Source organism: Schistocerca gregaria, chromosome 3 (assembly GCF_023897955.1).
Source record: "Schistocerca gregaria isolate iqSchGreg1 chromosome 3, iqSchGreg1.2, whole genome shotgun sequence".
Lineage (NCBI taxonomy): Eukaryota > Metazoa > Arthropoda > Insecta > Orthoptera > Acrididae > Schistocerca > Schistocerca gregaria.
Genome location: NC_064922.1, coordinates 327,015,277 through 327,028,356, shown reverse-complemented (window position 1 = coordinate 327,028,356; position 13,080 = coordinate 327,015,277). Strand labels below are relative to the sequence as shown.

Here is a 13,080-nt window from a genome sequence, read left to right as displayed (position 1 = left end):
CACCGCGCAGCAATATTCTAACAGAGGACGAACGAGTGTAGTGTAAGCTGTCTCTTTAGTGGACTTGTTGCATCTTCTAAGTGTCCTGCCAATGAAACGCAACCTTTGGCTCGCCTTCCCGACAATATTATCTATGTGGTCCTTCCAACTGAAGTTGTTTGTAATTTTAACACCCAGGTACTTAGTTGAATTGACAGCCTTGAGAATTGTACTATTTATCGAGTAATCGAATTCCAACGGATTTCTTTTGGAACTCATGTGGATCATCTCACACTTTTCGTTATTTAGCGTCAACTGCCACCTGATACACCATACAGCAATCTTTTCTAAATCGCTTTGCAGCTGATACTGGTCTTCGGATGACCTTACTAGACGGTAAATTACAGCATCATCTGCGAACAACCTAAGAGAACTGCTCAGATTGTCACCCAGGTCATTTATATAGATCAGGAACAGTAGAGGTCCCAGGACGCTTCCCTGGGGAACACCTGATATCACTTCAGTTTTACTCGATGATTTGCCGTCTATTACTACGAACTGCGACCTTCCTGACAGGAAATCACGAATCCAGTCGCACAACTGAGACGATACCCCATAGCTCCGCAGCTTGATTAGAAGTCGCTTGTGAGGAACGGTGTCAAAAGCTTTCCGGAAATCTAGAAATACGGAATCAACTTGAGATCCCCTGTCGATAGCGGCCATTACTTCGTGCGAATAAAGAGCTAGCTGCGTTGCACAAGAGCGATGTTTTCTGAAGCCATGCTGATTACGTGTCAATAGATCGTTCCCTTCGAGGTGATTCATAATGTTTGAATACAGTATATGCTCCAAAACCCTACTGCAAACCGACGTCAATGATATAGGTCTGTAGTTAAATGGATTACTCCTACTACCCTTCTTGAACACTGGTGCGACCTGCGCAATTTTCCAATCTGTAGGTACAGATCTATCGGTGAGCGAGCGGTTGTATATGAGTGCTAAGTAGGGAGCTATAGTATCAGCGTAATCTGAAAGGAACCTAATCGGTATACAATCTGGACCTGAAGACTTGCCCGTATCAAGCGATTTGAGTTGCTTCGCAACCCCTAAGGTATCTACTTCTAAGAAACTCATGCTAGCAGATGTTCGTGTTTCAAATTCTGGAATATTCCATTCGTCTTCCCTGGTGAAGGAATTTCGGAAAACTGCGTTCAATAACTCCGCTTTAGCGGCACAGTCGTCGATAACAGTACCATCGGCACTTCGCAGCGAAGGTATTGACTGCGTCTTGCCGCTTGTGTACTTTACATACGACCAGAATTTCTTCGGATTTTCTACCAAATTTCGAGACAATGTTTCGTTGTGGAACCTATTAAAGGCATCTCGCATCGAAGTACGTGCCAAATTTCGCGCGTCTGTAAATTTTAGCCCATCTTCAGGATTTCGCGTTCTTCTGAACTTCGCATCATTATTAGACGCCGCAGCTTAGAGTAAATGTCACGTTAAGTGAGAAATTTCCACTGACAAAGGAGTAAAGGCCAGATGATAAAAGAAGTAAAGATAGGAAGACGCAGAGGAAGAATGGTACAGTAATGTGACTGTTATTACCTGCCTCACGTTCTTTTCGGAAAATACCATTTCTGTTGAGGCAGCTCTAACAAATTAATCATCGTACTAGCTGTTTGTTCCTCACCACGCTTCTTAGGTTGTATATCATGGTTGTCAGCCTAAGTTTTTTCTCAAAACTAAGTGTTATAAGGACTACAGACGTACTAGGCTCTCTCAGTCCTCCTGATTTCTTCGCTCCCATAAATCTGTGGACTTGTCGCCACCGTTAGCTGAGTGGTCAGAGCGGCAGAGTGCCACGCCAAATGGCCCGGGTTTGTATTCCAGCTGGGGCAGGAGATTTTCTCCGCTCAGGGACTGGGTGTAGCGTTGTCTTCATCATCATTTCATCTCCATCTCCGACGTGCACGTCGCCCAATGTGGCGTCGAATGCAATAAGTAGTTGCCCCGGCGCACAATGCGATACGCTCATTTCCATTTCGTGGACTTGTTTTTTGGATTGAAGTAATTCAAGGAGATTTTCAGCTGGCCAGATTCGGCGACAGTAAAATATAAAAAAAAATACTTAAGTGAAACGAAAGGTTGGACTAACCACAGAAAAGGAAACACAGGAGGAGAAACTACGTTTACTTTTCAATCCCCGAGGCATAAGACGCTTTGTCTCCCATATAGAACGACTCATATATTACGGAATAAGAATAGGTACACTGTGGAAAGAGGGCAAGGCAATTGTGGAGTTGTGTTTCTGATCATTCAATGAGGGATTCCGCGACAGGTTAGTTGCTGGTGAGTGTTACGCGCTGTATGTTCGTGGTCAGCATAACTTTTTTGGTTCTGACGTTTCGTCCAGACTTGCGCTGAACATCATCAGAGGTACTCCTGGACTGACGGGTTGGAAGTCGATCCCCAGAGGTAATCATTTACAGGAATGAAACTTAACTATCGGACGGTCATCTGTAAAAGATTTTATAGAGAAGTCATCGAAAGATATAAACTGGCGGACAATTTTAACAGAAAAGAAGAAACCAAGCAACTTAATGACATATGGTCAGCAGATCTGCGCAATCGATGCATGAACGATCTTTCAACACTCGACAATGCGATGGTTTTTATGTTTCACCTTTGACAAGGATCATCTCTGCCGATTACAACCCCTTTTCAAAGGACTTATGTTGCTCTTCGATGTCCTAATCATCAGGAAGCAAGACTAAATGTAACCAAGAGCACCTCTGAAGATGTTCAACAAAGTTCTGGACGAAACATTAGGAACAAAAAAACTTTACGGACCGCAATGATACAACCCAGAAGATTCACCAGCAGCTAGATGTAATTTTTCATTCCCAGGAGTACGCAGTTAAAAATATGTAATAAGTTTGAGGGAAGTATACTATCTGATCAAGAGTATACGAACACCCCGGTGTAATACGGAATTGACCACTAGACGTCACGAGTGACGAACCCGTCAGTACAAAACGTGGCGGGAAGTATTGTATTGTCAGTAGAGAGGCCGTAATGGCACAGTTGGTTGGTCAGAAGAGTTCTGTAACCTCCAGTGTGGACTAGTCAGCGGATTTCAGCTGAGTAACAAACCCATCAGCAACATTTCAACTCTTCTAAATTTGCCGAAGTCGACTGTTTGTGGTTTGACGGTGTCGAAACACGAAGAAAGAACCACAACTAAACCAGCCTCAGGCAGACCTCATGTACTGGCGGAAGTGCTACAGCAGTCCAGCTAGCACAGTGACTGTGGGTGCAGTGGCTGAGCAGCTCCTCATAAACCACACGTTTATGTTGTCAGCACTAAGCCATGCTTGAGGTGATGGAAACGAGTGATTTCGACTCGAATCATGCTATATCCTGTGGCAATCTGATGGAAGGATTTGGGTTTGGCAAATGCCTGGAGAACGTTACCGGCAATTATGTGTAGTGCCAGCAGTGAGAGTTCAGATGAGGTGGTTTTAAGGTGTGGGGATGTTTTTCGCGGTTAGGGTGTGGTCCCCTTATTACGCTTAAGAAAACACTAAATGCGGAAGGAAATGAGCAATGAGCATATTTTACAGCAATGTGTACTGTGCAAAGTAGAGCAACAGTTCGGAGAAGATGACTGTAACAGCAAGACAATGCGCCCTGTCATAAATCAGCATTCGTGATGTAATGGTCTTTAGACAATAACATTCCTGAAGTGGACTGACCTGCCAAGCACCACGACCTGAACTCAACGGAACAAATTTGGGATAACTTGGAACGTCGATTTCGCTCCATATCCAGCGCCCAAAATCACTACTTTCTCTAGTTTTGGCTCTTGAGGAAGAATGGGCTGCGACTCCTCCACAGACATTCAGACATCTCATTGAAAATGTCCTCTGCAGCGTTCATGCCGTGATGTGGCGAAGGATGGACCCATACCAAATTAATGTCCACTGATAGGTGTCGGGATCATTTGATCAAAAATGGTTCAAATGGCTCTGAGCACTATGGGACTTAACATATGAGGTCATCGGTCCCCTACAACTTAGAACTACTTAAACCTAACTAACCTAAGGACACCACACACATCCATACCCGAGGCAAGATTCAGATAGTGTGTGACTTTGTGCTGTTGGATCGTAAGTCATGAAAATGCCACGGGTCAAGAGAATCTATTTCACTGACTATCTCACCTGTATTGCCAGCGCTGGGGTCGTCGTACTGCAGGAAGCGGAAGCCGTTCCTGCAAGGTTCCCCTGGCTCCCCCTTCTGCCCTTCATAGGACAGTCCAGGGCGACCCTGCACAGAAAAAAATCTCAGTTATCTGCACTCTTTTAGGACCAAAGCTGCAGCAACCAGCATCACTTATTGTGCTATAGCGGAATTCACTATTGTATCATGCGTTTCGTGTCATCCATGACTTTGTCGTGAAAGTATATTTCGTATTACATGATTCCATGATCAAGAATGCCTAATGGTATTGATGGCCTGACACAAAGATTTGTTCTCAATGCAACTTACTGCTGTCAGCACCAGTGGACATAGTGAAGATCGTAAGACAGCAGAAATTGCGTTATATAGCGCACTCTGGCGTGGCGACAATGTGGACACACAGTGTTGTTGTAGCATCGGTAGTGTTTTTATCGTGGGCTTAAGCAAATAATAGGAAACAAAAGAAAAATTCGGAGTAGGTATTAAAATCCATGGAGAAGAAATAAAAACTCTGAGGTTCGCCGATGACATTGTAATACTGCCAGAGACAGCAAAGGACTTGGAAGAGCAGTTGAACGGAATGGACAGTGTCTCGAAAGGAGGATATAAGATGAACATCAACAAAAGCAAAACGAGGATAATGGAATGTAGTCGAATTAAGATGGGTGATGCTGAGGGAATTAGATTAGGACATGAGAGACTTAAAGTAGTAAATGAGTTTTGCTATTTGGGGAGCAAAATAACTGCTGATGGTCGAAGTAGAGAGGATATAAAATGTAGACTGGCAATGGCAAGGAAAGCGTTTCCGAAGAAGAGAAATTTGTTAACATCGAGTATAGATTTAAGTGTCAGGATGTCGTTCCTGAAAGTATTTGTATGGAGTGTAGCCATGTATGGATGTGAAACATGGACGATAAATAGTTTGGACAAGAAGAGAATAGAACTTTCGAAATGTGGTGCTACAGAAGATTGCTGAAGATTAGATGGGTAGATCACATAACTAATGAGGAGGTATTGAATAGAATTGGCAAGAAGAGGAGTTTGTGGCACAACTTGGCTAGAAGAAGGGATCGGTTGGTAGGACATTTTCTGAGGCACCAAGGGATCACAAATTTAGCATTGGAGGGCAGCGTGGAGGTTAAAAATCGTAGAGGGAGACCAATATATGAATACACTAAGCAGATTCAGAAGGATGTAGGCTGCAGTAGGTACTGGGAGATGAAGAAGGTTGCACAGGACAGAGTAGCATGGAGAGCTGCATCAAAGCAGTCTCAGGACTGAAGACCACAACAGCAACAACAAGCAAATAATTATTGAGATTCATCTTTGGATAGAAACTGGTAGTCCAGTGTTTTCGTAAAGCGTTTTCAGTCCTGAAGAATATTCCTTGTATGCCTTGTAGGAATCGTGTCCAGCAGCAACAAAACGATGAAGTAAATTCAGGACTGAATTCCTGTAAGATTAAAACTGTGTGTCCAACGCAGTCCGAACGCGGGACTTTTGTCTTTCACGGACAAATACTCTGCCGACTGAGCTAACCAAACACGACTCACAGTTTTACTTCCATACAGTTTTAACCTGCCAGGAAGATTCATATCAGCGCTCACTCCACCGCACAGTGAAAATTCATTCTGGAAAATCGAGGATGTTAGTATTCTTTTCGCAGAAACCGTATGATAAAAAATTGCAAATTTATTTCATAGCTGTAATGTGAAAATAAATGTTCATAGCAACATCGTTTACAGGTCAAATACATACTTAATACCAGTAAATGTTGCCAAATACACAGTAAGTCAGGGATTTAGAAGTTTAATTATGATAATTGTTACTGCTAGAACGTGGATCAAATTTTAGTGCCAGAAGAAAGGAACACGTAGATACGATTAAGTCTCCTATGCTTAGTACGTTCCTGATACTGAACATACAGTCAAAGAGAGTCGAAAGAACGTGGAGGTACAAGACGATGCCAACAGATCTAAAAAAGAGAATTGTGGAAGGAACTGAAATCCACCCACATTATCAGACTCCCAGCACCTCCTTTCTGCATAACATAACACTTTGTCAACGAAAACTTCGTTCAGAAATTTTTAAATTTTTTACATTCAAGGCAATAATACAACACCCAGTTACAACTCACGCTCCCCCCCCCCCCCCCCCCCCCCCCCCCGCCCGCCCGCCACATAGACAAACACAGAGAAACAGATAGACAGATAGAGAGAACATGTTCTAACACCACTTACGTAAATTTACGTTAGCACGTGATTCATATCTCTTAATTTTCTTAAGAACTTGTTTAAACCAAAAAATGGTCATTGTAACTAAAAAAAATGTCAGTCACATGTAACGTCGTGTGGACATAAAGTAATATATAATGTGAGACATTACAAGTTCTACTAGGAGGTTGATCAATACTTTGACTATCGACAATCTCTCTCTCTCTCTCTCTCTCTCTCTCACACACACACACACACACATACACACACACACACATTACATCACTATGTGCTCTCCTGTGCTAATAGCGTGAAAGCCACAATTATGGTTGAATATAGAAACCTGACTTGACCTGTCTGGTGCAGGAATGCACAGACTTACTAGAGTAAAATACATCCAGAGTCAAGATAAGAACTGATAACAAAGTAATCCAAGACATATGTTACTATTGTGGTTTCATTCTTTGGGAGTGGTAGAAATGTGTTAACTGTTTTGGTACAATCTTTCTAGAATCAGTTATTAAGCGACTTTGTAACCAGGTCGTTATAAATAAATTGGATCTACTCACAGAGATCAAGTGTAGGCTGCAATTACTGTGTGGCAGGGAAGTTAAATAGATATTCTAATGCGTCAGAGCGGAACCGATTTACAGTGGATAAAAATAGTTCCAGTTTTGGTCACCAGGTGCAAATCTGGCGCTGTGAATGCAAGAAAGACGCATAGAAATGTTTCCATATGTAATGAATTAGGAATGGGACGTGGGTAGAATGGGTTAAACAAGGAAGGAAGCCATAATGTTGATTTTATTACTAACAGCTGCTTACGCAGTTCGTTCAGTGTGAGCACTGGAGACGTCGACGACATGCTGTAGAGCGCAATCGCCACCTGGAGATCAAAACTGGAACTAAGTTTTTCGAGCGTAAATTGGGTCCGCATTAACATATTAGCAAATCTACTTAGTTTCGTTGTCATACGATAATTACAGCCCACACTGGACGTCTGTGAGTAACTACATTTTAATTCTAACCACATGGTACTATCAGTTTAGTTGTGCTCCAAAACATATAAACGTTGTTGAAATAAAATCAATAATCATATACTTCTGTTACATTGTTACAGTTGTAACAGTTAATGTTTTCAATTTTATTAATTGTAAATGCCACACTTAAGTAAACTGTTGATAATCAATAACTGTACTAGTGCAGAATAGCTACTCAAACTAGCTAATGTAATAAATTGATCACCACATAAGTAGCTTGCAAAGCGCGCTCAATGCGGCACACCGCGCAGGCTAGGAGGATGATGAGTGGCAGAGCGTGATGTGACTGAAGACTCACCGGCGGACCTGGAGGACCCGGGGGCCCTGGCACGGGTATGTAGGCCGTCTTGCAGTTGCAGGGCGGCGCCGGGCGTCCAGGAGGGCCCGGTAAGCCCACACCGGGGTCTCCCTTGTCGCCCTTCAGCTGTGAACACACAGACGTCATTACGTTTCATCCCTGCTGAGTGGAAGTATAATTCGGCCACTATCGAAGAATTATAACCAAAAATCACCGAGCGATTTAACGCCAATCGACATACTCTACCTGTAGTACATAAGGGGAGGCGGAAGGCAAGTGGGCTTCAAAAATTAGATTTTTAGATTTTCGTATATTTGAAATGCCTGGTCTTTCCTGCGTGAAACAGTTTTTGTTTTATATATGTATATATAAAATTCGGAGTGGGTATTAAAGTCCATGGAGAATAAATAAAAACGTTGAGGTTCGCCGATGACATTGTAATTCTGTCAGAGACAGCAAAGGACTTGGAAGAGCAGTTGAACGGAATGGACAGTGTCTTGAAAGGAGGATATAAGTTGAACATCAACAAAAGCAAAAAGAGGATAATGGAATGTTGTCGAATTAAGTCGGGTGATGCTGAGGGAATTACATTAGGAAATGAGACACTTAAACTAGTAAAGGAGTTTTGCTATTTGGGGAGCAAAATAACTGCTGATGGTCGAATATAAAATGTAGACTGGTAATGGCAAGGAAAGCGTTTCCGAAGAAGAGAAATTTGTTAACATCGAGTATAGATTTAAGCGTCAGGATGTCGTTCCTGAAAGTATTTGTATGGAGTGTAGCCATGTATGCAGTGGTAAATTTGTTGTTTATTAAAACACAACTGGTTTCACGGCTTAAAGTTTCATCATCAGGTGCAACCCACAAAGTAAAAGGCAATGACAGTGGCACCACATTTTGTAGATATTAAAACTAATAAAGGATCGTCTAAGAGATACTCATAGCGGTAAAAGGTCATGGACATATCCATCGTTCCTAGTCAAAATTTACTGTTCAGATATCGTCAATACTATTGCGAGCGAAAGGAAAAGAAGACGTGCTCCAATTTTACTATGCGAAAAACTATGTGGAGAGTATCATGTGCACACAGTAATTTGCATAGTGCCGCGACTAATCGTGTTAGCAATAACAATTTTTTAAACGCCAATCCGGCTCCTTTTTAAAAACCTTTAGCGTCCACTCACCATAAAATATTTTCGATTTTCTTTTTAGATGCTGGCAAACTTTAATGAATGGAGCACGTCTTCTTTACATTTTGTTCGCCATAGTGTTGAAAATATTCTCTGAATAATAAATTTTGACTAGTTAGGAGCGATGGGTATGACTATGATCTTTTAAAGCTGTGAGTATATTTTAGACATTCCTTTATTAAATGTGTACTTTGCTTTTTACGGTGTAGGTTGCACTTGATGATGCAGCTTTAAACCGCGAAACCGGTTGTGTTTTAACAAAAAAACAGTTTTGCTAGTTGCAAGCGGAGTTCTTCCTAACATCTTTTTTAATATGCTCAACAAACGTGTGCTCTATCGAGGTCCTAGACCTCTACCACGTTATTCACATGTGTATCAATATCACCGTCCCCTCCCCATCCCCTACTATCCCCTCCATGAGCACATGCAACAGTAGGAAGCGAAAAATGAGGGGTGAAAAAGCTTAAAATCCTTTTCTACTTCAGATCACTTTCAGATTTCGTCGAATTGTTTTGAACGGTCCCTAGTGGTTTCAGCCTGTATATCAGCGCAAAAATTGCGGCCACACTACACTCCATAAGGATTGATCACATTCAACGAGGTTGCACCCGCACAATTTCCTTAAAAAAGGGTTGAACCATCCAACGGTTGTCAACTGTGTCAAAAGTTGTCCATGAAAACTTGCGTAAAATTTATGTGTAATATTCTATTATTTGATCATGCCAGCCTTTATTATACTCAGTTATGGTGGATGCGATTGGATGCGTGGAGCGTTTTTAACACGCTTTGTCTTCCTCTGCGGTTTGTTAATCACTGTTGTTTTCGACACTTATCCTCATATCAGATACCTATCATCATTCTATTGCTGCAGCTTTGAAAGAAACTACCCAGTAGCTTGCTTCTAATCCAAAACACTTTACACTGAAGAGGATATTAATGGATGAACTTTCCTCTCGGCATATCCCAGGTGTCTTCCTTTTGTCCAATAGCGAACCAGAATCCCGACACATTGTCAAAGCTATCCATATTTTTCCAAGCCCTACCATCTCATCCCTATACCTCATCTGCTAAGCTAGCCCTATCACTTCTTGGTCTTCTCAAGACCAGACGGCTTCTTCTCAAGATATGATTCCTTTCAAACTGCTTCTGTACAAACGTAACAAAAAATTAGTTTCCTGTTAATTAGACTAAGATTTATGAACTACCATATATTATTATTATTATTATTATTTTATTATTATTATTATACAGAGCAATTCAAAAGTAGCTGTACACACTTCGTAGGTATAATGTGTTGATCAAAATGGGAGTAAAGTGTTAAAGTTTTGTCTGCCATTCCTTTATTTCCGAGTTACGATGCGTAACATCGTTTGTGTTAGGCGTTACAGCATGGGAGAGTAAAGGCTTTTGGCGTGTCGTGTTCACCTGCATATCGACTGATGTTGCTTTGTGCACCACTTTACACTGCTTGGTTGATTCTGGCACGAAATGCCTTTGCTTGATTTCCACCCATTTCGCCTGCAGAAGGTGCAGGATCTGAGACCTGTGGACTGCCGTAGACATCAGAATTTCTGTCAATGGTTACTCGAGCGCCATGCATGTGTGGGCATATCAGAATCCGTGGGTAACTTCAATACGAGGATATCAACATCGTTTTGCAGTGAACATTTGATGGGGTATAGTGGACAATCAGTTACACTGAACGCATGTTATTCCATAGCGCCTGACTGGCAGTGTGACGACAGTTTTTGGGACACGAATTGGGTGCTTCGTGATGTTCCCCCTCGCTACACGAAGCACGACGGTGGTCCTGCCCATTTCAGTCGGGAGGCGATAGAGTATCTCAGTGTCGTCTATCCCGATAAATGGCTGCGTTGAGCAGGACTAGTTACTTGGCTCGCCAGATCTCCGTATCTTTGCCCGCTGGACCTCTCCCTTTGGGGCCGTATCAGTGAGCTCGTGTATCTATTTGCAAATGAATATGGCTGCGCAGTTGTGCAGAATGGGACGACCGGAGCCTGCAAGATTCCAAGAATGTAGAGCACGTCAGTATCTTCGTCTATATAGGCATCATTGTCAACATGTTCCAGGTAAATGTGCAGGAGGTCTCTGAATTTTGAGTTCCTCCGCGACTTTGATTTCTGAGAAGAATTAATTTTATGTTGTTTGTGACGCACTTGTGATCCCTACCCTACTGCATAACTCGGAAATGAAGCAATTTCATACAAAGCTTCATTTTACACTTACTTTGATTCATGCGTTACACCCATCAAGTGTGTACAGTTACTTTTGAATCGCCAAGAAACAATTTTGTGTTGTTTGTGACTCACTTATGATCCGTATCTTGGAAATAAAACAATTTCATACAAAACTTTATTTAAAGCTTTATTCTTATTTTGGTGGATACGTCATACCCACTAAACACGTATAGTTACTTTTGGATAACACTGTATACTGCTCATGTACTGCACAAGTTGTACTGTTCAATCACTAACGATGTCTGATTAAATACAGGAGAGGGTCTGAAGACCCTAATATTGCTATAAGGAGAAAATAATTACTCTGGAACACTTTGAACAACACAATATCTTGGAGCAATCGCCGAATAATCTCGCAGACAAATTATTTCCATTGCTCTTCTGGGTGGCAAAACACACAAAGGCACAAAAATATTTTATTGTGAGAAACTGCACGACTAATGCGTGATGTTCTTACAGACAGAGCAGAAGCCATAACGGTTGGATGATGCCCTGACAGCAGTATGAAAACGAAATGCAAGAGAAAGTGAATTTGTGTCACTACTGGATGGAAGACGCTGCCGTGTACACACCTTGGGAGCTTCGCAGCTTTCTCCTCTGTCGCCTTTGACGCCGTCACGGCCAGGTATCCCGGGAGCTCCAGTGTTGCCCTTAGGTCCAGGAGATCCCTGTAACACAAGAGACAGTGAGACGACGACGTCATGGAGCTGCAGGCCGTAAGACTAACTTCATCCCCTTTTACTCTTTGAGTATAACGTTGTAGGCAATCGAACTTTTGAGGTTGTACTGTTAATTTGACATGCATTAAATCGGATTTAATTACTGACGGAGCCGGCAGCACTGATGAAATGCAGAGTCCCTGTTCAGCATCATATTTTTCAGTGTGTTACTTTGCTTTACTATGATTTGTGAAGATAACGTTTAACAAAATTTTATTTCACTGGTTTAAGCAGCAACATATCCAAAGCACTTTGATTGCTGCACCATTATCTGACAAAATAATAAACATAAGCCACGACAATAAAACTACCTGTCAGAGTTGGCTTTAATCCGAACATTGTGGTTTAGATTGTAGCCGTTATGAATAATAAAAGTTGAAGCTATTAATTAGCATAATCAGTCACATTTATTGTGTACTGTACAAGAGTTCTGCCAGATGATGAACTTAAGATTGAAAGTGATTGCAGAATAATAAAAATTAAAACTCGTTGCATCTTATGGTGGCTATTTACGAGAAAATGTCTTTTATGAGAGCTGTGAAGCACGATTTTAAGAACATTTACTATACTTTCGATTACGTGTTTCGGATGATTGTATGTTCATCGTTAGGTGGATTTGTATCAGAAGTACGACTTTTGGGTCACATGTGGTACTCTGTTTCACGGACCACAGGCTGCTTTTCCTGTCGTATTTACACCACATGCGCTATATATAATCTCAGTTAAGAAAAGATGGCGTATTAGAAGCGTCTTCAGTAACCTTTCTCCTAGGATGTACAACAGCGTAAAAAGAAGTATATGCCTTTTAAGGATACTTATGAGAAAGTTAACTGTCCAAAAAAACTACAGCTTAACTCGAATCTTCAAGCCCGTTTTTGTGTTCATCATTCCGAGACCACAAAGATCAGCCGTTTTACAAAGATACAAGAAAAGTTGGCAACTACAAGTCTACTGAAAACGAAACATTTATTGACAATAGAGAACAGAATATACTGTGATTTACAATAAACGTGTAGCTCATTTACAGATATTGCAGATTCAGGATATTATATTGTTGGTTACATGTACGATACCTGCAATCGTCGTCTTGTCTGATGTGCCGATACTTTAGGTAGCGTGATGTACGAGGTAGGTAGGT

General features: G+C 41.6%; 1 protein-coding gene across 1 annotated transcript in view; it reads right to left on the bottom strand.

Annotated features, from left to right (window-relative positions):
* LOC126355358 (collagen alpha-1(XVIII) chain-like) overlaps window positions 1-13,080 on the bottom strand; it is a 586,377-nt gene that overhangs the window by 40,372 nt on the left and 532,925 nt on the right. The window contains exons 21-23 of the mRNA XM_050005652.1: window positions 11,796-11,891; window positions 7,776-7,901; window positions 4,206-4,311 (exon numbers count right to left, since the gene is read on the bottom strand). Of these exons, the coding sequence (XP_049861609.1) occupies window positions 4,206-4,311; window positions 7,776-7,901; window positions 11,796-11,891 (328 nt within the window). The remainder of the gene's footprint in view (window positions 1-4,205; window positions 4,312-7,775; window positions 7,902-11,795; window positions 11,892-13,080) is intronic.